The following is a 26,169-nucleotide window of genomic DNA, read 5'->3' on the forward strand; positions in this document are numbered from 1 at the left end:
GCGGCATTCACGACCCGGCCTGTGTGGTTTACTGCAACACCAGCAAAAAGTGGTTCTGCAACGGCCGCGGCAACACGTCTGGAAGGTCGGTATCTCCAACAAAACACCATTTACACAGAATACAGACGATGACTCGACCGTGGAGCTGTGTGCAATTTTGTATGGAAAAAACACATGGTATAAAACATTTCAGAACCGGTAAAAATTTGCAAAGGGTAAATGGTCACATATTTACATAATACATGCCATATTTTAACTGTGAAGCTGTGTGTAATATTGTGTATTTTTTTTTAAATTGTAAGAATTAGTGTTGTTTGATGCCAATTTTATTTATTTTATCTGATCTGAGACTTGGCCTTAATGGACTCGCTGATACCGATACCTGTCTGATACTGCATAGGCTGAAGTAGTAGGCTAAGGCAAATTCATTTTGTTACAGTACAAGAAAAAAAAAACAGTCTGGTAAAAGTCTCTCTAAAGAACATCTAGACTTGTGTAGAATCAGATATAAACTGGTCTTGGTGAGTTGTGCTGATTTAAGCTTTTTAACTTTCTACTTTCTACCAAGCACATGGCTAATTATGCAGAGTAAACAAAGTCTGTGTTAGCTCTGTTGTCGAGTTAGCGCTGTTGTCGGGCTGCACTCTCTGTAGTTATTTCATCAAGCTGAGCGTCCACTCCAAAGGCCAAACAAAGAGGTAACACAAAGGTCCTTTCTGTCATTATTAACGAGCTTTAAGTGTCTGCAGAGCCTCCACAGGCTGCGTTTAACCTGCTCTGAGCTTTAGCGTTAGCCGCAGATGTCAACAGACCGTGCTTTTTGGGGGTCAGTTTTAATTGTGTGTTATTTTTGGGTTGTTTTTTTGCTTATGATCAGATTTTAGCCATAACAGATTGAATTAAAAACTTGTGTGACTTATTACAAATGGAAACTAAGAACTAAAGAGTTTCATTCTCATGTTTATTTATTGCAGCTCATGATTTTTAACAATATTGTAGATTTAGAATATTTTTTGTGTTTTAAATCTGCTTCTGTATTTACTTCAACGATATATCGAACGTCAAAATGTTTTATTTTGACAGATCTAATCCAAAACAACCTCCTTATTTCAAACAACCTTGAGTCATCGTTGTCTCACTGAAATGCGTTGGTTAGAGCTTGTTTTTACTGTTGAAAAGTTACTTCTCCAATCTTTTGAATCATCGCACATAAGCGCAGAGTAGCAGGTGGAGATGGGTGGTAGGGGAAAAACAGGATTTTTCTGAGCACTCATGTCTCAAATGAAGGATAATACAGCCCCTCACTCAGGATAATGTATAAAGAAGTGGACTGAGTGAGTGCGACGTCACCCGTAGCGTTCGTATTTGGAATTCTATCGCAAGTGTCATAGCAACCAAAGAGCCAAGAGCTTAGCAACGATGTCAAACCTGTTGGTAACACTACTGGGAGCGACCTCGGGGAAAGAAAGCAGCTGATTTGTCTGTTGTTAAAGTTCATATCTTCATTTACAGACACAATAGTGAAATAAAAACCCCAGGATCATGTAGAGGGTTAATACGAACATTTAAGACCAAAATGACGAGTCTGAAGCAGCAGAGACAGAGAGAGGACACAGTTTATCAAAAAACAAAAAATAAACTAAAAAATAACAAAAACAAAATAAAAAAAAAAAATCAAAATAATTAAAAAAAAGAAAAAAATTACAAAAAACCTCAAAGTAACAAAAAAAATTAAAATACAAAATCAAAATAAACTCAAAATAACTACAAAAAAATCAAAATAACTTAAAAAAAGAGAAAAAATAACTAACAAAAAAATCTAAATAAACTCAAAATAACATAATAATAATAATAATAATAATAATAATAATAATAATAATAATAATAATAATGATAATGATGATGATGATGATGATGATGAACCCCAGGATCATGTAGAGGCTTAATATGAACATTTAAGACCAAAATGACGAGTCTGAAGCAGCAGAGACAGAGAGGACAGTTTTCTAATGTAAAGTGAATTGTGGCCACAGTTGATGGAACCGGAAGCGTGCCCATTCTCACTTCCTATTTGAAACTCCCAGGTTGGTTTTTATCTACGTCTGTATAAAAATAATGATGATACATTTGTTGTTTTGTGTCCACAGCCACATTGTGAACCACCTGGTGCGGGCCAAGTGCAAAGAGGTGACCCTGCACAAAGACGGGCCTCTGGGGGAGACGGTCCTGGAGTGTTACAACTGCGGCTGTAGAAACGTGTTCCTGCTCGGCTTCATCCCCGCCAAGGCCGACTCCGTGGTCGTGCTCCTCTGCAGGTCAGTCGGGCTCCGGGCTCCCGAACCATATGAGAGGGAAACATTGGATCATTTAAAGTGCATTTGACGGATTCAGTTGTTTTTTTTTCCTAATTCTGACTTGGTTTGGTGGGAGACGTCCTGTGGTAAATATTTGTCATGGTTTTAAATGAGTCAAGTGGCAGTTTGTGAAGAAAAGTAGAAAACAAAACAGGAAGTAGCTCTGAGTTCTTAAACCGCATCCCTCCATGGAACAAAGAAGGCATTTTTCTGACTGTTTAAACCTTCATTTAAAAAAAAATAAATAAAGGTGTAATTCATTTTTATTTGTCAAATCATCATTATTACGAAGTTTAGACATATCTGTTGCCCGTGTCCAACCAGGAAGTAAATTTATAACCTTCACTAAAATGACAAAACTAGAACAAAAATGAAGTCTAATTTCTTGTAGAATCTTAAATGTAATGATGTTAACTGTGTTTTAGAGAAATCTGCAGTCTAACCTGACACATGCACTTGAAACTAAAACTCTTCTAGCAGTTTGTCACTCCGAGTTGAACTTTTCTGTCGTTAAATGTGGCCACGCCTCCTTCAGAATGTTTGATCTCAGCAGACTTCATAAAATAAGAGACCGCTGAGACTACGAGCCACAGGGGGGCAGCAGTGGCTCTAGTGGAGACTGTTGCTGTCTCCTTTAGCAAGATACTTAACCCAGATTGCGTAGTATGAGTGTGATGTGTGTGACGGGGGCTGACGGTGCTGATTGGCAGCCTCACTTCTGTCAGTCTGTCCAGGGCAACTGTGGCTACTATAGTATCTTACCTCCACAGAGTCTGGAGCAATGTACGAATCGTTATGATTAATGTTTTATTGTTTGTGATTTATATTGTGACATAAATAATTAGTGTTTCCCCCGAGACTATGGCGCCCCCCAGAGTCTAAAAACAACCTGGACCGTTTTGGCATAACAAAATTAGACTTGCTCTTTGTGTGGAGTTTAAATGGCACTTACTGTTTGTATTTAATCATTCACCAGTTTATGATGTTACAAGTTGAAGGAGAGCAAACTAATAAATAAAAATGAACTGTGCTGCCATAGATTTAACGAACTTTATGGGAAACACAGAGTCACATTTATAGATGATTCATGACATCCCAGTGTTTCCTTATGAGCCACCATAGTCTCGTAAAAGCCTGACAGTCCATATTTGGAAAAAAACATACTATTTTTTGAGTAAATATGTCTTAATCCATAATGGACTGAAGATACTTGAACATATTTATGACAATACAACGAAAAAAGTTTTATTAATACCAAGTTCAGTTTGATTTGGACTCTGGGGGCAAAAATTCGACTCTGTGGGGGCCACCGTAGTCTCCTGTGTTATTGGGAAACACAGCGCCCCCTGTTCTAACCCAAACCCCGCGTTGTCCGTCACAGACAGCCGTGTGCGAGCCAGAGCAGCCTGAAGGACATAAACTGGGACAGCTCCCAGTGGCAGCCTCTCATCCAGGACCGCTGCTTCCTGTCGTGGCTCGTGAAGATCCCGTCTGAGCAGGAGCAGCTGAGGGCCCGGCAGATCACAGCGCAGCAGATCAACAAGCTGGAGGAGCTGTGGAAGGTAAGTACACACACACACACACACACACACACACACACACACACACACACACACGATACACACACAGAGAAACACGACACACAGCAGATCAACAAGCTGGAGGAGCTCTGGAAGGTACGTACACACATACACACACACACGATACACACACGATACACACACAGAGAAACACGACACACAGCAAATCAACAAGCTGGAGGAGCTCTGGAAGTTACATTAAACTCCATGGAGACCAGCAACTCTAAAATAGCACTGATAAAACTTGCCACCAAATGTATGAATAATGTTCCTGAAATGTATTTTTTAAACTCTGTATTTGCAGGACAACCCCGGGGCGTCGCTGGAGGACCTGGAGAAGCCGGGCGTGGATGAGGAGCCTCAGCAGGTGCTGCTCAGATACGAGGACGCGTATCAGTACCAGAATGTGTTTGGGCCTCTGGTCAAACACGAGGCCGACTACGACAAGAAGCTCAAAGAGTCTCAGGTTTGTTTAGTGCACATTTAAACACTCTGTTTAAAACACAGAGCAGGAACAGAAGGGGCATCAGGATGTTCAGAAGTCTTTATTTAGACTATACATTTTATTTATAAAGGGGACATGTTATGGGAAGTTGAAATTTTTCTCCATGTCATATCTGTGTCTCTCACCATTAACTCACTCAAAGTTATAGTAGAAGAACATTTTAATTCTGTCAACTGGACTGTACTGGCCTCGTAGATCCCCGTTTCTACTATCCAGGAGTTAAACACCTCCACACAATAAGTCACTGACACCAGGATGGGTGTAGACTGTCTTTATATGGCAGGTGTGAAACTGTAACAGCATAATACAGAGTACATTAGTGAGTTAACAAGGGAAACGGCAAATAGCAAACATGCTAATACACCAAATTCATGCCAGCAACGCAACATAAGTAGCATGTAAATTAGCCTGTAAATTGTTCATTTTTGTACCTTTTTAATTATTGAAACACATTTTATTATGAATATCTTTAACTTTTAGACTTGTAGACTTACAGGAAATGCCTTCATGAACTACAGCGTGACTAACACATGTCAGCCCAACAAGACCTTTCTGTTACACTTATGTCTGTTACACACGCATTACCGCACGTGACCTGTAGGGACAACGACCTGATTTTATGAAAGGGCCAGCGCACTTGGCCAAACTAACACAGAAAATAGTCAAAACAGACAGGTCAGAACACTCCCCGCCTGGTATCTTAGGGATACCACAACTATGAACTTAAACATCACTGGATAATAAGAAAACCATCTCAGAAAGGGGTCTATAATAAGTTTTAACAGACCCTTGGGAACTAACTCTAACTTCAGCCTTTCTTATGATACCATCTTCACTCGGAACTGTCTTTATGATCACACCCATTGGCCACTCGTTTCTTCTTGTTTATCTTTAAGGAGCACATCCCCTTGCTTGACGTCGATTTTCTTAAGCCACTTTTGACGAAGTTGAAGGCTATTGAGATACTCCTTGCGCCATCTGCTCCAGAAATTGCCCGCAAGGAACTGGACTCGCTTCCAGTGGCTTTTGAGCATATCTCTGGCGTTCACATTCTCACAGATGGAGGACATAACGTGTGTTTTTTGCGTTAGCAACATAGCAGGTGAGAGAATGTGAGGATGCTCAGAGTCTGATGATACGGGTAACAATGGGCGTGCTTTTATTATAGCCACGACTTCTGCAAGGAATGTGGTTAAGATTTTGTGAGTGAGTTGAACACGACCAGCTTGCAGCATCATGTTATCAAGAATCCGGCGTGCCAATCCGATCATTCGTTCCCATACTCCCCCCATATGAGAAGAATGGGGTGGGTTGAAGATCCAGGTACACTTCTGATCCAGCAAAAAGTGTTGTATTTTGTCCTTTTCCTTGCGGGCACCAATGAAGTTAGTGCCACAATCCGAGCGCAGTCGTTTTGCGGGACCTCGCAAGGCAAAGAAACGCCTCAGCGCATTAATAAAACTTGACGAGCTCATCTCCTCCACTACTTCAATGTGGACAGCTCTCGTGCATAAACATGTGAATAGTACTGCCCACCTCTTACTGTTGGCCTGTCCCCCTCTCGTTCGCCTTGTGGTTACCTCCCATGGGCCAAACATGTCCATACCCACGTAAGAAAACGGGGGCTCTATTTGAAGTCTGTCTACAGGCACGTCGCTCATCAATTGCTCCTCAAATTTCCCTCTCAGTTTTTTACAAACAACTTGTCCTCTCCAATGAAGGGGCTGAGCTTTATGATTGAGCTGTTTCTAGGAAGGTTCTGCTTTTCTGTGATGCATTTTATTTCTTCTGTATATGTTTCAGACTGCACCTCTCTAATGATTAATGTCTCTGCTTGCTCTAACAGTTCAGGAGTGATGGCTGCTTTACAGATGTGCCATCCTGTGCAGTTCAGGTCAGTTTTAGTTTGAGAGAAGCATTGTGCAATGTGCATCAAGTTTGACATAGTCCCGTTTAATGAGCGCAATGTGGAGAAACGCTCCCAACGTCCTGAGCCCATAATGCCTTTGGAGATGTCAATGCAAAATGTCTGTACCTCTGGGTGTACTTCTGGGTGTACCTCTGGGTGTACTTCTGGGTGTACTTCTGGGCGTACTTCTGGGCGTACCTCTGCATCGTTGTCTGGGTCCAGCAGCTCAAATCCAGGTGGCACTGGCTGGATGTCTGAAGAGCGCTGAAGGAAGGCTGGACCTGTGAACCACATTGTGTTCTGCAACTCGGCAGCTGGAACAGATCGTGAGCCGTGGTCAGCAGGGTTCTGATCTGTAGTAACAAAATGCCACTGCTCTGGAGTAGTTGACTCTCTAATACGACGCACATGATTGTTTACATACACATAAAAGCGCCTGGACTGGTTGTGGATATAACCAAGAACCACTTTGCTATCAGTGTAGAAACTAGTTTTGTTTATGTGGTGGTCAATCTCTTCACTTATGACCTCTGCTATTTCGACCGCCATTACTGCGGCGCAGAGTTCAAGCCTAGGAACATGGACTTTGCTGAGGCATTGAAGAGACAGTTTCCATTCTATCCACCGTCCTTTTAGGTCCTCTGGAAGAGGTGAATCCCATTCTGTTGTCTGTAATGATAGTTCTCTGAGGAGCAGTCGTCCTTGAATAACGACTGGGGACATAAACCCTAGCGGGTCAAACACACTGTTCACAATTGAAAGGACTCCCCTTCGAGTGTAAGGCCTTTCAGTGTGAGGAATGTAAAAAGTGAAATAGTCCTTCATTATATTCCACTTTACTCCGAGGCTGCGCTGATCTGGGAGGTCGTCTTTGAACAGATTCAGATCCTGGAGGTCTTTGGCTTGTTCCTGAACTGAGAATACGTCCATCACCTCAACCTCGTTTGATGCTATTTTGAGGAGGCGGAGGTTTGAGTTTGCCAGCATCTCTTGTCGTGCTTAGTGGGGACAGACTTTAAGGCGTCATCCACGTAAAAGTCACGTTTGATGAAGTGGTGCACATCTGTGCTGTATTTGGCCTCTCCTTGCTGTGCTGCTCTCCTCAGCCCATATGTGGCTACAGCAGGTGAGGGGCTGTTGCCAAACACGTGTACACGCATCCTATAGTCAATAAGCTCTTTCTGTGGGTCGTTGTCCTTGTGCCAAACAAACCTGAGTACATCTCTGCAGTCCTCACGCACCAGGAAGCAATAGAACATCTGTTGGATGTCTGCGGTGACTGCGACTGCATGTTTCCTGAACCTGCCAAGCACAACTAATAAACTATTGTTTAAATTAGGTCCTGAGAGCAGAGCAGTGTTGAGTGATGTACCTTCGAACTGCGCGCTGGAATCAAATACCACTCGTATCTGTGATGGCTTTTGTGGGTGGTATACTCCAAAATAGGGCAAGTACCAGTACTCTTTGCCTTCTTGTACTGGGGGTGCATGCCTATTGTCTAACATTTTCTGCATAAAGTCTATCAGGTGAGCCTTCATTTCAGGGTTTTTGTTTAGAGTTCGTTCAAGTGACTTGAGGCGGCTAATCACATACTGGCGATTGTTTGGCAGCAGTGCCCTTGGCTGACGAAATGGTAGCGAAGCTACCCAGCTTTGTGATTCGTCCTGGAAACACTCATTGTCCATCATTTTGAGGAACAGCAGATCTTCCATTGAAGGCGCAAGCTTGTTGTCATCTTTGGTCTGGCAGAACACATTATTTCCCAGACTATCAATTTGTGTGTTGCCTTTAATGCTTGAGTCGCTGAGCCTTATTCGTCTGTTTGAGAGACTGGTGTGTGGCTTGACAGTGAAGTGATTTTCACATGGGGGAAAATGGGTGGGCCTCCCATTTGTCAGAATGTGAGTCTTAAGAGTGGTGACATGTGAAGGCTTATGAGTGCTGCCTAAGCATACATCTCCAACTATCACCCAGCCTAAGTCTCTGTGCATATGGTGCGTCATGCGGGCCATTGATCTGACTGTGCACTTTGTGGACTCTCAGAATGTCCCTTCCAAGCAATAGCAAAATGTCAGCACCATTGTCCAAAGGTGGTATTTTGTGTGCTATGCTCTCAAGGTGGTGATGTGCCTGAGCGGCAGATGGAGTAGGAATTTCCTCTTTTATTATGAATCATGTTGCACTCGATCAACATGGGCAGGGGTATAACAAGAGAGCTGTCTATAGCCTCTATCATGTAACCATAGGCTCTTCTACCAGAAGTGAGGCCTATACCACTGCATGTCTGGAGGGTGTATGGCGCTGCATTACCATTGACTTTGAACATATCAAAAAACTCAGAGCGTGCCAGCGATACATTACTCTGGTCGTCCAGCATGGCGCACATCCTCTGGTGCTTGCTGGAGTCATCGGCAGGGTAGACATTAACTAGACATATTTTTGAACATGATTTCCCAGAGAAACCCTCCCCACATACCTCAGTGCAACTCGAAATGACTGCTGCCTCCTGTTCTTCTTGTCTCTCCCCTGAAGCAGATTTTGTGTCACTTTAATATTGTCTTTCACTCCTGTAATGTTTTTCCTCTGAAGCCTCTGCATTGTTGTGAGGCATGTGGTTTGTTATGCACAGGACATTGTTTATCTGGTCCTTCAGTGGGTGGTGCTGTGAACTGAAACAGTTCTGCGATTATTGTTGTTGCTCTCTCCATACCTGTCCTTTTTGACTCCTGAGGTGGATGGTGTCAGCAGATTGAAGCTCGGGTCATGACGTGCCTTTGCTTGTGTCTGTATGAACTGTAGAAAGAAGGTGAATGGAGGAAAGGTCACATGATATCGCTGCTTGTAGTGGGAGCCTTCCATCATCCACTTGTCCTGTAGCCCAAATGGCAGCTTGTCCACAATAGGAGCGATCCCCCTTGCGGTATCGAGATAAGAGAGTCCTTGCAGGTACCCTTCTTGTTTTGCCGAGTCGATCTCCTGTAGTAAATCACTGAGTTCTCTTAACTTTTGATTGTCTCTGGGCCCTATTTTAGGGAATTGATCCAGTTTGGCAAAAAGAGCGCCCTCTGTGGCTTCTGGTGACCCATATATCTCCTCTAGTCTCTCCCAGATAAGCTCTAATGCTGCACCTGGTTTGTTTATATTTACAGCTTTTATGCGATGTGCATGTTTGGACTGTGGACCAAGTGATTTTATCAAGAGGTCAATTTCTTCTGCTGGCCTAAGTTCAAGTGTCTCGATAGCACTGATGAAGGATGATTTCCAAGATAGATAGTTTTCGGGCATGTCATCAAATCTGGTGAGCTCTGATGCTAACAACTGACTCTTCACTAAATATTTGGCAAGCTCATTAGTGTCACTGGAATGGTTTGGAGAGTAGGAGAGTAATACCGAAAAGGCCCAGCAGAGGGAGGCATATACTTAGGAGACTCATGGCCTTTGTGTAGCTGATCGTTTACAGGGTGTGGCTGTTCTTTCTGTCTTTCAGGTTCTAGGTGACTTGTAGTCTTTTGCTGTGAGCAGCTCATTTTGTGATTTCTCAGACTGTATCGCATTCATGTTTTTTTCAATTTGAATGTCCTTTGAATGACCAGAATCACTGTGTGCCTGGTGCCTCTTTACATATTCTGCAGTTCGCTCAAAGGAACTTTCTGCCTGTTGTGGCAACATCAGGTGTTCATCACTTGTGTCCAAACCCGCAGCAGCAGACTCCAAAGCTGCTGCTTCAGCGGCTGCAGCTTCAGCTTCACTTTATTTTGCTAAAACAACATCAAGTTTTGCATCTAATTTAGCTTTTTCCACTTTAATTTCAACTTCTTTCTTAGCATATTCCGCTCTCTTTTGGGCAGCCTGTGCTTTGACCCGTGCGGCAGCAGCTGCTAAAATAACACTTGCGGCAGAGGAGTGGCTTGATTGCTTTGACACTGAAGATCTGGCTTCATACTGGTCTCTTTCCATCTTTGTGCTCATGTGAAGTGCCTTTACGCTGCCGTGGTGACACTGCGTCCGTCGTGCTTGCGTGGATGTAGCGTGTAATGGTGCAGCGGGTCAGGAGTTCGTTGTAGGGTGTTCCTTTTCACTGTACTGTCCTCGTAGAACCCCGTTTCTACTATCCAGGAGTTAAACACCTCCACACAATAAGTCACTGACACCAGGATGGGTGTAGACTGTCTTTATATGGCAGGTGTGAAACTGTAACAGCATAATACAGAGTACATTAGTGAGTTAACAAGGGAAACGGCAAATAGCAAACATGCTAATACACCAAATTCATGCCAGCAACACAACATAAGTAGCATCTAAATTAGCCTGTAAATTGTTCATTTTTGTACCTTTTTAATTACTTAAACACATTTTATTATGAATATCTTTAACTTTTAGACTTGTATACTTACAGGAAATGCCTTCATGAACTACAGCGCGACTAACACATGTCAGCCCAACAAGACCTTTCTGTTACACTGCGTGCATTACTGCACCTGACCTGTAGGGACAACGACCTGATTTTATTAAAGGGCCAGCGCACTTGGCCAAACTAACACAGAAAATAGTCAAAATAGACAGGTCAGAACATGGACAGAATTAAAATTAAATAAACTGCAGTGCCCAATGGGAGCTGACGTCGCCCCCTATGGACAGCTGCACACTAGCGCCAAGATTTTTATTTTTTATTTTATTTGTACAAAAATGGCTGTGTGATGCTGCTGAATTCTACAGGTATAAACAATAAAATAAAATAAAACTGGAGAAGGCAGTGCGTACGTCACTGGTGGCGGATATAAAAGTGAGTTAATCGGCAAAATGGCGTCTTGAAAATAAGAGAATAAAGTTTACTCAGATGTGAATCACTCCAAATACAGCTTTGGAGGTTGAGTAAATGGTGAGGGGAAACAACTATAACATGATAAAAAAGTTGACTTTTCAAAATAAATCTGCTTTAAAATGACATTCAAGAGCTTGTGTAAAGGCCAATAAAAACATAAACGAGGCATAATCATTTTTCTTGTCTGTGTTTCTGTTGCAGACCCAAGACAACATCACCATTCGCTGGGACCTGGGCCTGAACAAAAAGCGCATCGCCTACTTTACCCTGCCCAAGACTGACTCAGGTTACATGTGGTATCTCGCTTCTCGTGATTGGAGCGGCTTCTATCGTCGTCCTGACTCCCTTTCCAAACGGAGAAGGACTGTACAATTATTATTATAAACACGTTTTAAAGGTCCTGTATTACACAAAATGGACTCTTGTGAACTTTAAACCATGTTATAATCCTGTTCCCTCCTCAAAAACAGACCTGGAGTTGTGTTTTGTTTCATTCACACATGTTTGAGTCACACTTTATTATTAGTCTGTCACATCTCCAAAGCTCAAAACGCTCTGTTCTACCTTGTGATGTCATCAAGTGGTCGTTTTCAAGATAACAGCTCCTTTAACCTTTTAAGTCTTGGTAGTTGCCACTTATCTCGACTGAACTAAACAATCCAGATGATTCTAGAAATGAAGATGCAGTTTGAAAACACAGCGGAGCACTTCCTGTATCGCCACACGATGACATCACAAGGTGGAACAGAGTGTTTTCAGTTTGAGAGAAGAGCTCAGTCTAAATCTGCAGGTTTGTTTGTGCGTTAACTTGTGTGAATGAAGTAAAAAAACACAGCTCCAGGTCTGTTTTTGACGAGGAAACATCAGATTGATCAGAAAACGCTGTAATACAGGCTCTTTATAATGCGTCTAACTGTACTGTAAATACCGTTTTGATATTTTGGTAACGGTTTATAGTAACTACACTCGTCTTAAAGGACACATTTTGACCTCCAGAGCTGCTTTTACAATAGATCTGTTCTGGGGCGAGACACATTTTGACCTGATACTGATATTTTAAGCAAGTTTGTCATATCATCCATTTGAATTTAAAACGCACAGTCGCCAAACCTTTCAGAAAAACGGCTGTACCCAAAAGGACTTTTTACAAACTCTTTCTGTGGTCGACGTTTGGAAAGCACTGCGTTGTGTTGTGTGTTTAGTGTTTGCTGGTCTGCGTACGTGCATGCTTCTGTGTCGTGTGTGTGACCGCTCCAATACTAAAACTTTGCACGTTTCTCCACCTCCACAAACTGCTTTTTGTTCTAACTCTCTCCGCCTCTCCGTTTCAGACATGCGGCTGATGCAGGGAGACGAGATCTGCCTGAGATACAAGGGAGACCTGGGCGTCCCGTGGAAGGGCATCGGGCACGTCATCAAAGTCCCAGACAGTATCCTTTCATCGTCTCAAATCTGTGACATAAATGTTGACGAAAATGTGGGATAATTTGTTGAGCATTGATCGTGCGTTGTATCACATTTATGGGTTTCAGTTCCCTTTGTACAGGCGGCATTTTAAGGACTTTTGAGATTATATTTGGTCTTTGAATTGTTAATTTCGTCACTGTAATAGTCATAGTGGCTTCTCCCGCTTCAGTTCTAAGTTTTTTTGCAGAGTTGCGCTTAAATCGACACTGACAGATCATGCAGTAAACAGAGCGCTGAAATTAAACGCTTTACAAATGATGTTTACAATGATACGTCAACACTATGGCTAACTTTTATTACAACTTCAAATCTTACTATTTTATTCGAAATTAGCTTTAGCTTTGGGACAAAAACACCTGCCCTCGTTTCACATGGATCCGTAACTACAGCGATATTTATTTATTAGTATATCTGACAGGTTGGACTGCTCTTTTCACTAAAGCGCAGGAGACATTATATTTAAGATTTTACTTGTCTGGTTTATAATTTCACTTCCTGGTTGAACACCGGCAGCAGATAAGACATAAGCAAAAGGGAATTTCATAACCGTTACCTGACAATTGTAACGCTAAGGTCTAAAACGTGTTATGTTTATCAGTCTAATCATAACTGTTTTAGCCGCTTTTATTTTATTAAATGACGGTTTAAAGTGTCAGATAAATGACCGTCCTTGTGCGTTCCTTTCTCTGTATGTTGGATGGAGTTTGCAGTGTTGTCTCTACTATTTAGCCCAGGGACTATTCCACCAAACTAAGTCGGAATTAGAAAAAAAACGTGGAAACCGTCTCACGCACTTTAAGTTCGGTTGTGTTCCCAGTTTTTGTTTCACGTGAATAGGCCCAGTGATTATGGAGATATTAACCATAAGCTCGGTCAAAATATCTGCAGTCTGACAGTTACACAGAGAACTTTACCTGAGGGTTCTGACCTCTGACCTCCAGCTCAGGTGAAACTTGTGCAGTGTGAAAAGGACAGGACTGGCAGTGTTTGTTTGTTTTTCCTTTGACTCTCGGGTGAAGATTACGGAGATGAAATCGCCATCGAGCTGCGCAGCGGGGCCAACGCTCCGGTCGACATCACCCACAACTTCCAGGTCGACTTTGTCTGGAAGTCCACGTCCTTCGACAGGTGCAGTTTTTGTTTTTCTTTTTCATTTGTTAGATGGTCAGTCTTTGCCAACACTGGGTACATCCACAAACTCTGCCCCTGCAGCCAGGTGTTTGTGATCAGAAACACCTGGCTGGAGTCACGTCACGTCACACAAAGCTGCAAATTTACTTATCTCGCCCTAAAATTGCTACAAAACATTGGAACTGGGAACAATCCTCCTAAAATGGCCAAACATGATGGTAAATAGTGATTTGAATAGGAACAATAATGTGTAGTTATCTCCGTGCTCTCCCTGCCGGCCTCTTTACGTCGCGTTTTTCCCTCTCGCAGGATGCAGAGCGCTCTAAAGACGTTTGCCGTGGACGAGACCTCCGTGTCCGGATACATTTACCACAAACTACTGGGACACGAGGTGGAGGACGTCACCATCAAGTGTCAGCTCCCCAAACGCTTCACCGCTCAGGGCCTGCCCGACCTCAACCACTCGCAGGTGAAGTGAACGCCACGCTCAGACACGCTCAGACACGCTCCGACACGCTTCACACCGGTTTGTGCACCACAGCAACGATATCTATGGGTGAAGGAGGATACTAAATTAGGACTGCTGCTATAGTCAAGACGACACATTGTGCTTGTGTCTGCTGCATAGTTATATTCGTGGATCATTATGTTAGATTTTGGACATATCAACCCTCTGGTGCACAGCGGTCACTGCAGTGGACAGCTACTAAAATGCGTTGGTTTATGTGGTGGAGCCTCTAGAGTGCTCTCTGCTGCCACACTCCATTGAGGTTAATTCAGTGGTCAGTCGGTGTAACTGCAAGTAAATGTCCTCTGGTTTTCTCATTCAGGCCTAAACATTGCGCCTAAACAGTGTTGAAATTTCCCCAAAAAATTGTTGAAATGTTTTTCAAAGCATAAAAAGAAACATGTGTTTGTATATTTACAATAGAACACAAGTTAATTCATTTTTACAGGCAGTTCACAATGTTGTTTCATGTCCTGAGAAGAATAAAAACACTTCAGATAAAAAATCTTGACCAAGGCTTTTCATAATTCATGCATCAGAGGGTTAAATCGTAATATTGATCTAAAACAGCGGTGCACTGACTTCAGAGTTTGAAAATCAAGAAGCCCAATAGTTGAACTAAACTAGATCAGAGCAATTACGTCTTGAATACAGGAGAAAAAAGATTTCTCAGGCATGAATCACAACAAATACAACTTCACAGGGCCAATGAGAAAGAAACGGCTGTACAACATGGTGAAAATCTTGAAAAAGTTGATTTTGCATAATGTCTCCTTTAATATAATGATGGGGTTTGTTTGAAATGTCCCTTTACACGTGCGTTCTCCTGCAGGTTTATGCTGTGAAGACAGTGCTGCAGAGACCTTTGAGTCTGATCCAGGGACCTCCAGGAACAGGCAAAACCGTGACGTCCGCGACGATCGTGTACCACCTGTCGCGCCAGGGCAACGGGTACGCATCATAAGGGAAAACTCGCCCTGAGCTGTGGCGGTTTTCAGTTTCGTTAGTGTTTTGCAGACTAAATGTTGTTGATCCTCTACAGTTCCCCCACAGTGAATGTTTCAGAGTTTGTTCAAGTTCCTTTACTATTCCAGTGTGACTGCTTTGCTTCACTGAATGTTTTGCTGCGTGTGTCTCGCTAACCTCCCCGTCTCCTCTCAGGCCCGTTCTGGTCTGCGCTCCCAGTAACATCGCCGTGGATCAGCTCACGGAAAAGATCGACAAAACGGGTCTGAAGGTGGTGCGTCTGTGCGCCAAAAGCAGAGAGGCCATCGAGTCCCCGGTGTCGTTCCTCGCTCTGCACAACCAGATCAGCAACATGGACAGGTGAGTGAGCGGATCAGCGTTTGATAAGCGGCGATTCAGGAGTTTGGCGTCGGGTTAAAGAGTCTCATTCCCTCTCTCTGTGCGTTTGCAGCATGCCTGAGCTGCAGAAGCTACAGCAGCTGAAGGACGAGACCGGAGAGCTGTCCTCCGCCGACGAGAAGAGATACAGAGCTCTGAAGAGGACCGCGGAGAGGGAACTGCTCATGGTGAGTACGCCGCCCTCTGCTGGTGGGGGTCATGTACCAAAAAAAGACTTGAGGGCCTGTAGTTTTACATACACTCCTTACTCATTATTTTAATATGTCCAGAAGAAGAAACTGATTCGTAATTTAGATCTAAAATAGCGTTAAATGTAGGAATGCACAAAATACTGATGTTAGTGTTGAGTACAATCCAGAAAACATTTACAGGTGTAGGTTCAGCTGAGTATTTACAGTCCCGTTTAAGCTTTTATTTATGCAAAACTCTACAGTAGTTAGTTGAAGCATCTTATCCATTTTGTTCTGTTATGTGTTTGTGTTTTCCTCTTTCCTCGTGCTGTTTTTGCTGAACGTGTTGTCGTCTTCCTCACACGTTGCGGTTTTGCAGAACGCAGACGTGATCTGCTGCACCTGCGTCGGGGCCGGAGATCCTCGTTTGGCGAAGATGCAGTTCCGCTCGATCCTGATCGACGAGAGCACGCAGGCCACGGAGCCGGAGTGCATGGTCCCCGTGGTGCTCGGGGCCAAACAGGTGCGGAACAGTTTATAAAGGTTAAACGAGGGCTAATCAGCTAATCATGACTAATCAAACTTGAAGCAAATATGTTTTTATAATCTTAATAGCCACCTGGACTATACAGACTCTAAATCACATACAAAATAAGACTTTTTTAGAACAAAGACAGTGGCATTTTTATATATAATGTCCAAAAAGAGTAAATATTCTCTGTCCAGATCCCTTCAATCTCCATATTTCAGTCTTTATTCAGTTAAAACTTCATTTATAAAGCCTCGGTGTAAAATGCGTGTGGAGTTGACACGTTGGCGCCTCGATGCTAAACCTGTGACCCCCGTGTGTGTCGTTCAGTTGATCCTGGTTGGAGACCACTGTCAGCTCGGGCCCGTGGTGATGTGTAAGAAGGCGGCCAAAGCGGGTCTGTCCCAGTCTCTGTTTGAGCGGCTCGTGGTTCTGGGCATCAGACCCATCAGGCTCCAGGTGCAGTACCGTATGCACCCCGCCCTCAGCGCCTTCCCCTCCAACATCTTCTACGAGGGGTCGCTGCAGAACGGCGTCACGGCAGGTGGGGTAAACGGATTCACGACGTCACATTTTGAGTTTTTTGGAGGTGTAGACGGACTAAGTGTGACTCAAACACGTGTGAATGAAACAAAACACAACTCCAGGTCTGTTTTTGAAGAGGGAACAACATTAGAACACGACTTACAGCTACAAGAGTCGGTTTTGTGTAATACGGGACCTTTAAAGAGACGTTATTACATATTTAGAGCACAGCGTTGGGTTGAAAATGCCATATTCACCTCAAACGACATGCTAAAAAGTTAAAACGTTTTCAGTTTGATTCAAAAACATCCGTTAAACACTTGTCCTAACTTCGTTTATATAATAATGTCTGTGTTTCCTCCAGCTGATCGCATAAAGAAAGGCTTCGACTTCCAGTGGCCGCAGCCGGACAAACCCATGTTTTTCTACGTGACTCAGGGACAGGAGGAGATCGCCAGCTCGGGGACGTCCTACCTCAACAGGTGAGACTCTGCAGGGGCCCGTTCAGCTCCAGGGGTCCCACACGTCCCGGAAATGATGGGAAACCTGGAAAATAAGTGTCCTAAAACACATGGGAAATGAGAAAAATGTATATTGTCCTTGTAAAAATGTCCACTCTTTGCATTGCTGTATTATTGGATATCAAATTAATCATGTTTTTACTGCCACTTGTCAGAAAAGTTGGGTTTTAACTCCTCTAAAATTCACCAAAATGCAGGAGATTCCGTCTGTTTTGTACCACGTGTCTTTCATTTTCCCTGATTGGTGAGGCCTCGATGTGACACATACACGTCCCTTTATACGACGACACGAGACTCAAAAGTTATGAACAGCCGCTCGTTTAAAATCACATGACAGGTGCACACGTGTTCCACCTGAAAATATTTGTGACATCTACATAACTTAATATAGTGTGAAAAATGTCCTGGAAAAGTCTTGGGAAATTATTTTAACCCTCGTGTCGTCCTGGGGTAATTTATGACCCCACAAAACGACTCACTCACAGCAGAACTCGGTCATTTCTTCATCGAATGGGTTGAAAATTGGGCCACTTGTTCATTTGGATGATTGTATAATAAGATAAGAACTGTCTGGAAAACAAGTTACGTTAAAGTTCAATTTGACCCTAATTTGTTTCTCTTATAACTCAAATCGACTTAATTTCCACCTCTGTACTCGACAAACACAGGACAGTGATGGAAATGAAGAGTTTCAGGAGATTTTGACGTCCAAAAATGCACAATCTTTACTAAAATCCAGCCTACAAAAAAAAAACAGCAAACCATTTAGTATCAGTACGTTAGACTGAAAATAAGCCTCCAAATTATATATATATTTGAAAAAAGTGTGTTATTTTATGGCTGAGTTATAAGAGAAACAAACTGGGGTCAAATTGAGCCCAGAGGAACTTCAACGTAACTCGACTGGGAGGAAAACACAAGGGTTAAACTTATTACTCTTACTCTTTGGGGAAGGCAGGGAATATCCAAAAATACACAAATGTTGAGCGTCTTTATGGTAGAAAAGAAGAAGAAATAATTGGTTCATTTTTTTCTGATAAAGACGTCGAACTTTGTGCCAGTTTGTGTTTTATGTGGCTTGGCTCAGTAATTACACAGATATTAACTAAGAGCTGAATTAAACGATACTAAACTGTGTCAAATCTCGAGAGTCTGTGTCCAACTGAGCAGTTCGTTTTTGTAAAAGTTCTGCCCAAGCCTCCACGTCCAGACCTCTGTGACATTTGTACTTCGCTGTGTTCAGGACTGAAGCGGCCAACGTGGAGAAGATCACCACTCGTCTGCTGAAAGCTGGAGCCAAACCGGATCAGATCGGAATCATCACTCCGTACGAGGGACAGCGTTCCTACCTGGTGCAGTACATGCAGTTCAGCGGCTCCCTGCACACCAAGCTCTACCAGGTAAGAACGACTAATGCTTATGTAAAAATAATAATAATAATAATAATGCATTTTATTTAAGCGCATGTAAACTAAATGCTGCTCTGACGTCAGCTTTTCTGAGGCTTTTATTTACAAACTTATATATATATTTTTTTAAGTAAATTTTTTAATTATTTAAGCTCATATCTATTATTTTGTTTTTTTGCATGTACCATTTTCCCGCTGTTCTTGAACTGTGCGGTGCAACACTGAAATTTCCCCACTGTGGGACTAATAAAGGCAGATCTTATCTTATATTTGGGATATTTTGTTATAGAAAGAGCTGATTTTGTTATAATTTATTGATTAGAAATGATGCCAAGTAGAGTCAGGGCTCATAGTGCTCATGTGGAAGAGTGAACTCTGTCCAGCCCTAATAGATTTAATACTTATAAATGATATAAACGATGCACCTGTGATTCTCAAACAGTGGGATATTTACCTCTGCAGTTTGAGTATTTTATATTTAGAGACAAATCTATAAATGTTTTTGTTCTTTGGGTTGATGGTTACATAGAGCTGTTTTATACCTGGTTCTGTCAGGACTAAACCAGGAGATTCTCATTTTTGTCTGATAGTTTTGACTCCTAAAGAAATGGTCTTTAGAAGTTCTTAAACCTGTTTCTGACATTTAACAGCAGATTGAGATCACCACACTGTTGCACCGTTGGTTTATATAAACTATGAGGTTTGTATAAAGTGTGACCCTGTGTTTCACTGGGTTAAACCCTCTGTCTCGTCTCTGCAGCAGGTGGAGTGTGGACATGTCCCCGTCTCACCTGAACTCTTCATACAGATCATAAAACCTCAGAGTGTAAAAAACCCCCGTGTCCTTCTGTCCCCCCTGCAGCAGGTGGAGATAGCGAGCGTGGACGCGTTTCAGGGCAGAGAGAAAGACTTCATCATCCTGTCGTGTGTCAGAGCCAACGAGCACCAGGGCATCGGTTTCCTCAACGACCCGCGTCGACTCAACGTCGCCCTCACCAGAGCCAAGTAAGAACCACAGCTGTAGTCATGTGACCGACGACACGGGATAAGTTCACGTCACTTTTTTATGTGGGATAATCCATCTCAGTCCTGTTTTAGACACAGTTCTGATCTTATTTATTCTTGGTTGGGTTTTAGTCTGTTATTTGATATACTTGTGTTGAAACTGTGAACTAGGACTTAACTTGGACCTACGATGACCTTTGACCTGGAGCTACTTTGAAAACCACATCTTCTCCCTAATCCGCCTCCCGTTTCCCGTCCGCAGGTACGGCGTGATCATCGTGGGGAACCCCAAGGCCCTGTCCAAGCAGCCGCTGTGGAACAACCTCCTCAACTATTACAAAGAGCAGAAGGTTCTGGTGGAGGGGCCCCTGAACAACCTCAGGGAGAGTCTGATGCAGTTTAGCAAGCCTCGAAAACTGCTCAACACCATCAACCCTGTCAGTGTTCACCGTCTCCTCGCGTTTACACCGATCCGACGCGTGTTTCAGAACAGTTTTATAACGTGTGTGTGTGTTTTTCAGGGAGGACGTTTCATGAGCACGGCCATGTACGACGCCCGAGAGGCTCTGATCCCCGGCTCCGCCTACGACCGCACCAGCGCACGTACGTGTCCGTCTGAGTCATGTGTGAATGCGCCAGCACGTCTTTAATCCATCGTTTAAAACCAGACTTAAGTGGAAGGTTTTCACATCGTAGATCTTATTCGTACTTTACAGTCTGACAGAGCTGTTGAGTGATGTTTTTGTTTTGCTCTAACGTTCTATGTCACGGCTGCCATTTTAAGGACTTTTTACTGTTCGAAACATAGAACAGCGGTGTTTTAAAGTTTGTTACTGTGGCGGATTTCAGCAGAAACCCACGGATATGATTTGAACCTTAACCCTCTGATGCATGAATTATGAAAGCCTTGCTCAAGATTTTGTGACATTGTGAACTGCCTGTAAATATGAATTAACTTTTGTTCTGTTGTAAATATACAAACACGTTTCTTTTTATGCTTTGAAAAACATTTCAACATTTTTGGGGGCAATTTCAACACTGTTTAGATGCAACGTTTAGGCCTGAATAAGAAAAACAGAGGAAATTTACTTGCAGTTACACCGACTGACCACTGAATTGATCTCAATGGAGTGTGGCAGCAGAGAGCACTCCACATAAACCAATGCATTAAAGAGAAAGTTGTTTTAGTCGCTGTCCACTGCAGTGACCGCTGTGCACCAGAGGGTTAAAGTAGTTGAACTAACGTCGCACTTGTTGATCATTACTGGTCGTGCAAACAGGCCGTACACGAGTCTGTTTGATTTTATTTGCAAATATGTTCAGGATTTCTTTAGATATTTACATAAAACTCGATTGTTTCAGGAACTGTTCACCCGAGACACATTCCCCGTGTCCAAACCCCGTCCTAACCTGTCCTGTTCTCCTCCTGCAGCCGGACGTCCCTCTAACATGTACTTCCAGACCCACGATCAGATCGGAATGATCGGAGCCGGACCCGGGCACATGGCCATGAACCTGCCCATCCCCCTGAACCTGGTGATGCCCCCCATGCCCCCGCCCAGCTACATGGGCCACGCCAACGGACCGGCGGGTACGAGCGTCCGGCTGTGGGGTTTAGTGCAGGGTCTGTGAGGGTTTGGGAGCGTTAAATCTCTGAGTAAAGCTAAACCAAATGAATAAAACACACGAAACTTAGTCTTAAAATGGATAAAACAGGGAATTTTGATACAATACCAATCTCACCTGCTCGTCTCTACAGCTTTGCCTGGAATATCCCACAGAATGGCATTAAACTCACCGATCCTGTGTTTTTTTTCAACTTCAGGCGTTTTTATCACGAGCACAATTTTCAGCCTGGTGTCATTTCCTGCTTGTCTTCTATAAACAAACCTAAGTCTGCTGTCACACTGTGGAATATTTTAGGCAAAGCAATAACATCACCATGGAGACGAGACCGCGGCGGACCATTCGGCATAGAATATTGACATAGTAGTAAAAATATGGATAAGTGTTTGTGCCGCATCGCTCTAAAAAGCCTTTCCGCACACGTTGACACTGTTCTGTTTTCTACGCTCAGGCATGAAAGGAGGGATGAAAGGAAAACCGGGCCGCGGTCGAGGTCAGAGGTCACGCGGAGGCGGCACCCAGGGGAACGGCCCCCACAGCCAGGCCAGTCAGGACGGGGCCTCCCAGCCGTTCTCCCAGGGGCCGCTCACTCAGGGCTACATGAACATGAGCCAGCCGTCTCAGATGAGCCAACCGGGACTGTCCCAGCCCGAGCTCTCGCAGGTAAAACGCTCACCCCTGTTTGTGCTGACGGCGTTCCGCGGTGCCAGACGTTTTCTGGACTGACACGTCTCCGCTCTGTCTCTCCAGGACAGTTACCTCGGCGACGAGTTCAAGTCCCAGATGGACGTGGCCCTGTCCCAGGACTCCACGTACCAGGGCGAGCGAGCGTATCAGCACGGGGGAGTGACCGGACTGTCCCAGTACTAGAGTGAGTACAACTGCGGACGCACTGCACCCACGTCACGCCGGGGTGGGTTCTACGTGCATGTCTGTGGAGGAAAGTTCAGCAGTTACCATAGTGACACGAGGCACACGTTAGCAAACTGACGGGTTTTTAGATCTAAAGGGAAATCACATTTTCAGGAGCCTGTGATCAGTCTGAGTTCATGGTCCTGTTTAGGAGCAACTGACTGAAAAACTGTTGGCTAACGCTAATGCTAACGCTAATACTAATGCTAATGCTAGCTTGTGGCTGTAATGTCTTTTGAGAGGGACTCGTTTAACAGCACAAATCAGCTCATCTGTTGTAGTTCCAGCTCAGACAATTCTTTATGGCCAGATTATGTTAAAACAAAATAACTGAAATGCGACTGACGTCCTGTGCTCTCCTCCCGCAGGTGAGCCGAAGAGCGGAGCTCGGCCTGACCGGAGCCTAGTTCGTCAGAGCTTTTTAATCTGAGAAATAATAAAAACATAAAATGGATACATGTTTTCCTCTGCTACATCCGAGAGCACCACCCGCCGCGCGGTCGGCGACGCGAAACCAAACCATGAGCTGCGTGCGAAACGACGGTAGGACAGAAGACGAGAGACAGGGGGCGCTACACGGAGGCACAGGCCCACAGCGACACAAGGAGGCAGGGAGAGGGCGCGGCGGAGGAGGTGGGCCACACCGCTGAGGAACGCTGAGGAGCCTCCAGCGGGAACGCGGATACAACTCCCAAATCTAACGAACACCCGCCCATCCCCACACCGCCTCAGCACCCCCGATCTGGGTCAAACGAAGGCGGAGTGCGGTCTAACCCGGGTGAAGCGCAGCCCAAGCCTCAGCAGGAGGAGGAGGAGGAGCGGAGGAGGAGGAGGAGAGAGTAGCAGCATCTTTTTCAGGAAGAGAAAACATGGTAACTCGGATGTGAACAAACAGCCTTGGAACTGAAAGACCTTCCACCTGCCGTTTAAAACCGCCGCCTCATTTGTGACCGTTTGGGAGCGGCGGTTCGGCACCGGGATCTGTCCAAGGCACGGCCCGCGATATCCACGGAGTCATCACGGGCCCCTTTTCTCTGGTCTGTGGAGTCTTTCTTATCACAGAGCACAACTTTGCTAAATCGAAGCTTCGAGACATTACCAGCACGGGCAAAATCTGTTTCTGCAAAAAGCTATTTCCTAATTTTATGAAATGAAACTCTGGGGTGGGTTCACGACGATGATTCTCTTTTGCTTCTACGTTTAAACGCGTCCGGATTCGGCATCGACAAACCCGTATGGGAGCTTTCTGTGTGCATGTTTATCACAACTTTAAGCAAAAATGAAAAACTACAGGAGGTTCAAGCACAACTTAAAGGTAGACGAGAGGAGAGAGGCCATATTTTCTACACTTCAGGGCTTTAACACCAAGCCAGTCAAACCTGCACGACACGGATTACTCATGTTTAGATTCAAATTGGGGTTTTTTTTGTCGTTTTTACCCAAGAGCAGCACAGGCTTTTGCAGATATTGTTCACAAAGTTAAGTTAAGGGCACGTTTCAGCCCTTTTTCAGATAGACAAACGTAATATATGAAAAAAAAAAACATTAAATCATGATCCCCTTCTCCTATTGGTCAGGCTCTCGAGTGACAGGTGGAGTCGACCAATCGCAGTGAAGCAGATGACTTTAGTTCACTTCCCTTCAGGTTTCATCGTCGTAGTTGTTTCTAAACTTCTAAACGGCCCTGAAACCTTTTGAACTTTAGACTCGGGCTCAATCAGGTTGTCAGTTTGGGTTGTTTTTGGTTTTTTTTGGTGTTTTCCATCATTGTAAAACCGAATTAGTCCCTGAACAACTGCAGGAATTACATCAAAATGACCGGAACCATGTGGAAAAAAGTTGTGTTTTTGATTAGAGATGAGCGATATATCGGTTCCAGTATCGGTACTGATATTGTTTTTTGCTTCCTCATTCTCTGTGTCCCTTTGAACGACGGAAACAGAAGAGAGTTATGTGACTGTACGTGACTCAAACGTGTAACGAATGACTCTAGAGCCCCGATAAATGCATTTTATTTTTACAAAAGTGAAAGTTTATTTTGTGAGGTTTAATTATACGTTTGTGTCGGCCTTACTGCGGATTTTTAAAAAGCTAAACATCTGCAAATATCGGTTATCTGCAGTGGCGGAAGAAGTACTCAATTTGAAAGTAAAAGTACAGATACCGGAGCAAAAAAAATACCCAGAAGTATCCCTTGAAAAAATCTTAAGTAAAAGTATTTGGTGCAGGTTTTGAGCTCGAACGAAGCTTCAAATGTAGTGAATTTGATGAAGATTTGAGCTGATTTGGTCTTTTTTTTCTGTTATTGGTTTATTTTTGTTTTGCTAAAATTATGAATGTGAAAAAAAAAACCCTCAGACTTTTCAGCAGGTCGGACAATAATAAAAAAAATAGTTTTACTTTTCAATCCTGTTAAATGTAGTGAAAAGTAAAAGGTATCCACTTCTAAATGGACAGATATCTAAAACTTTAACTACATTATTCATGTTCCTCCACAGCAGCAGGCCAGATATTTGTATTGTCTCAAAAAAAAAACAACTATCGGCCGATCCCCTTTTTTAATTTAACGATTTTGTGAAATGTGAAGAGACAAAGTTAAAACTTGATTGTGAAACAGTTTTGGAAGCAGGTCCTCGTCCTGGGTCTGTACGTAACGACGTCAGGAGCGAACGGGGACGACTCGAGTTTTACAACCTTCTCAACGCTTTCAATTTACTTCTCCAAAAAAAAAAACGCACCGTGTGGACAAAATACACAATTTCTTACGTGAACCAACCGTGAATGCTAAACCCAAGTCAGTGCCTCAAACCAAAAAGCGTTTCTGCGGGCGTGTGAATGTACTGCACACGAAGAGCCTCCCGCCGCCGCCGCCGCTCCAGCCCGGAGACGAGAGGCGAGGACAGGGGGAGGTCGTTAGACTCCTCCCCCCTGCTCTGGCGGAGGCTCGGTCCGTGTACAGCGGAGTTTTGCCTGCGATGTGTAATCCTGTAGAATCCTTTGTGCGTTTGTGGATCTTAAAGTGCGTGCGACAGGTTTTCATGTCCCTGTGTTAAACATCAGTCAGTTTATTGGTAAAAAACGACAAAAAAACACAACTGACGCACAATTAAGGCGTTTTTTTCCTGACAGTTTAACAAAATAAAGCCGTTTTTGTTCGTTTTTATCGTTCTAATCATAAATATTGCGTAATTTAGACACGTTTCGGCTCTTGTTTACGTTACGGTTGCTAGGTAACACATTCATTGTCCAACCAGGAAGTAAAATTATAAACTTCGCCAAAAAAAAAACCCTGAAAAACCGGGCTCGATTTTGTTTTGAGCAGAACGAGCGCCGTGACCTGTCGTACGCACTTTAACGTCACAAACCGTGTTGTTCTGAAACTCGGCCTACAGTTCTGGCCTCGTCCCGTGATGTTTCGTTTATCTTAGTCTAGTTCGCTGTAGCGCCGTTTTGATTACGATAAAGAATGAGGCTTAGCGAGTTAGCGGCTTTACTTTTGAGCGATTGTAATGTTTTGTTGTTGTTTTTTTTTTATTTTCCCCGCTAAGAATGTACGATATTTTCAGACCCGGTGACAATCATGGCGCCTGAGAACGCGTCGGCCATGTTGAAAAGTGGTTTGTTGATATAACTTTTATGCATAGCTTTAAAATGACACGTTGCTTTCCGTATAGAATGAGTTGTGCCGTGGACTTTGGGTAGTTTTGTTTTGTTTTTGTTGTTTTTTTTCCATTAGATCCAATATTGATCCGTTGGGCTAGAATCTAGTTCCTTATTTGCGGTGAATTTCCAGCTTTGATTATCCTTGTTAACTAAATAAAAGCTTCTGCA

General features: G+C 43.6%; 1 protein-coding gene across 1 annotated transcript; it reads left to right on the plus strand.

Moving 5' to 3' along the window:
- Positions 1-5: 5 nt before the first annotated feature.
- Positions 6-26,169, plus strand: LOC117369932 (regulator of nonsense transcripts 1; the record flags this gene model as incomplete). The annotated part of the gene is made up of 22 exons (XM_033965276.2): positions 6-85; positions 2,148-2,315; positions 3,736-3,916; positions 4,239-4,400; positions 11,372-11,456; positions 12,502-12,600; positions 13,657-13,765; positions 14,078-14,237; positions 15,109-15,227; positions 15,438-15,602; positions 15,694-15,808; positions 16,191-16,334; positions 16,671-16,884; positions 17,230-17,347; positions 18,630-18,786; positions 19,658-19,800; positions 20,063-20,237; positions 20,322-20,403; positions 21,233-21,391; positions 21,878-22,089; positions 22,177-22,297; positions 22,707-26,169. Coding segments are annotated over 21 exons (2,967 nt in total), but the record flags the coding sequence as incomplete, so codon positions are not given.

The sequence above is a fragment of the Periophthalmus magnuspinnatus genome, chromosome 4 (genome assembly GCF_009829125.3).
Source record: "Periophthalmus magnuspinnatus isolate fPerMag1 chromosome 4, fPerMag1.2.pri, whole genome shotgun sequence".
NCBI lineage: Eukaryota > Metazoa > Chordata > Actinopteri > Gobiiformes > Gobiidae > Periophthalmus > Periophthalmus magnuspinnatus.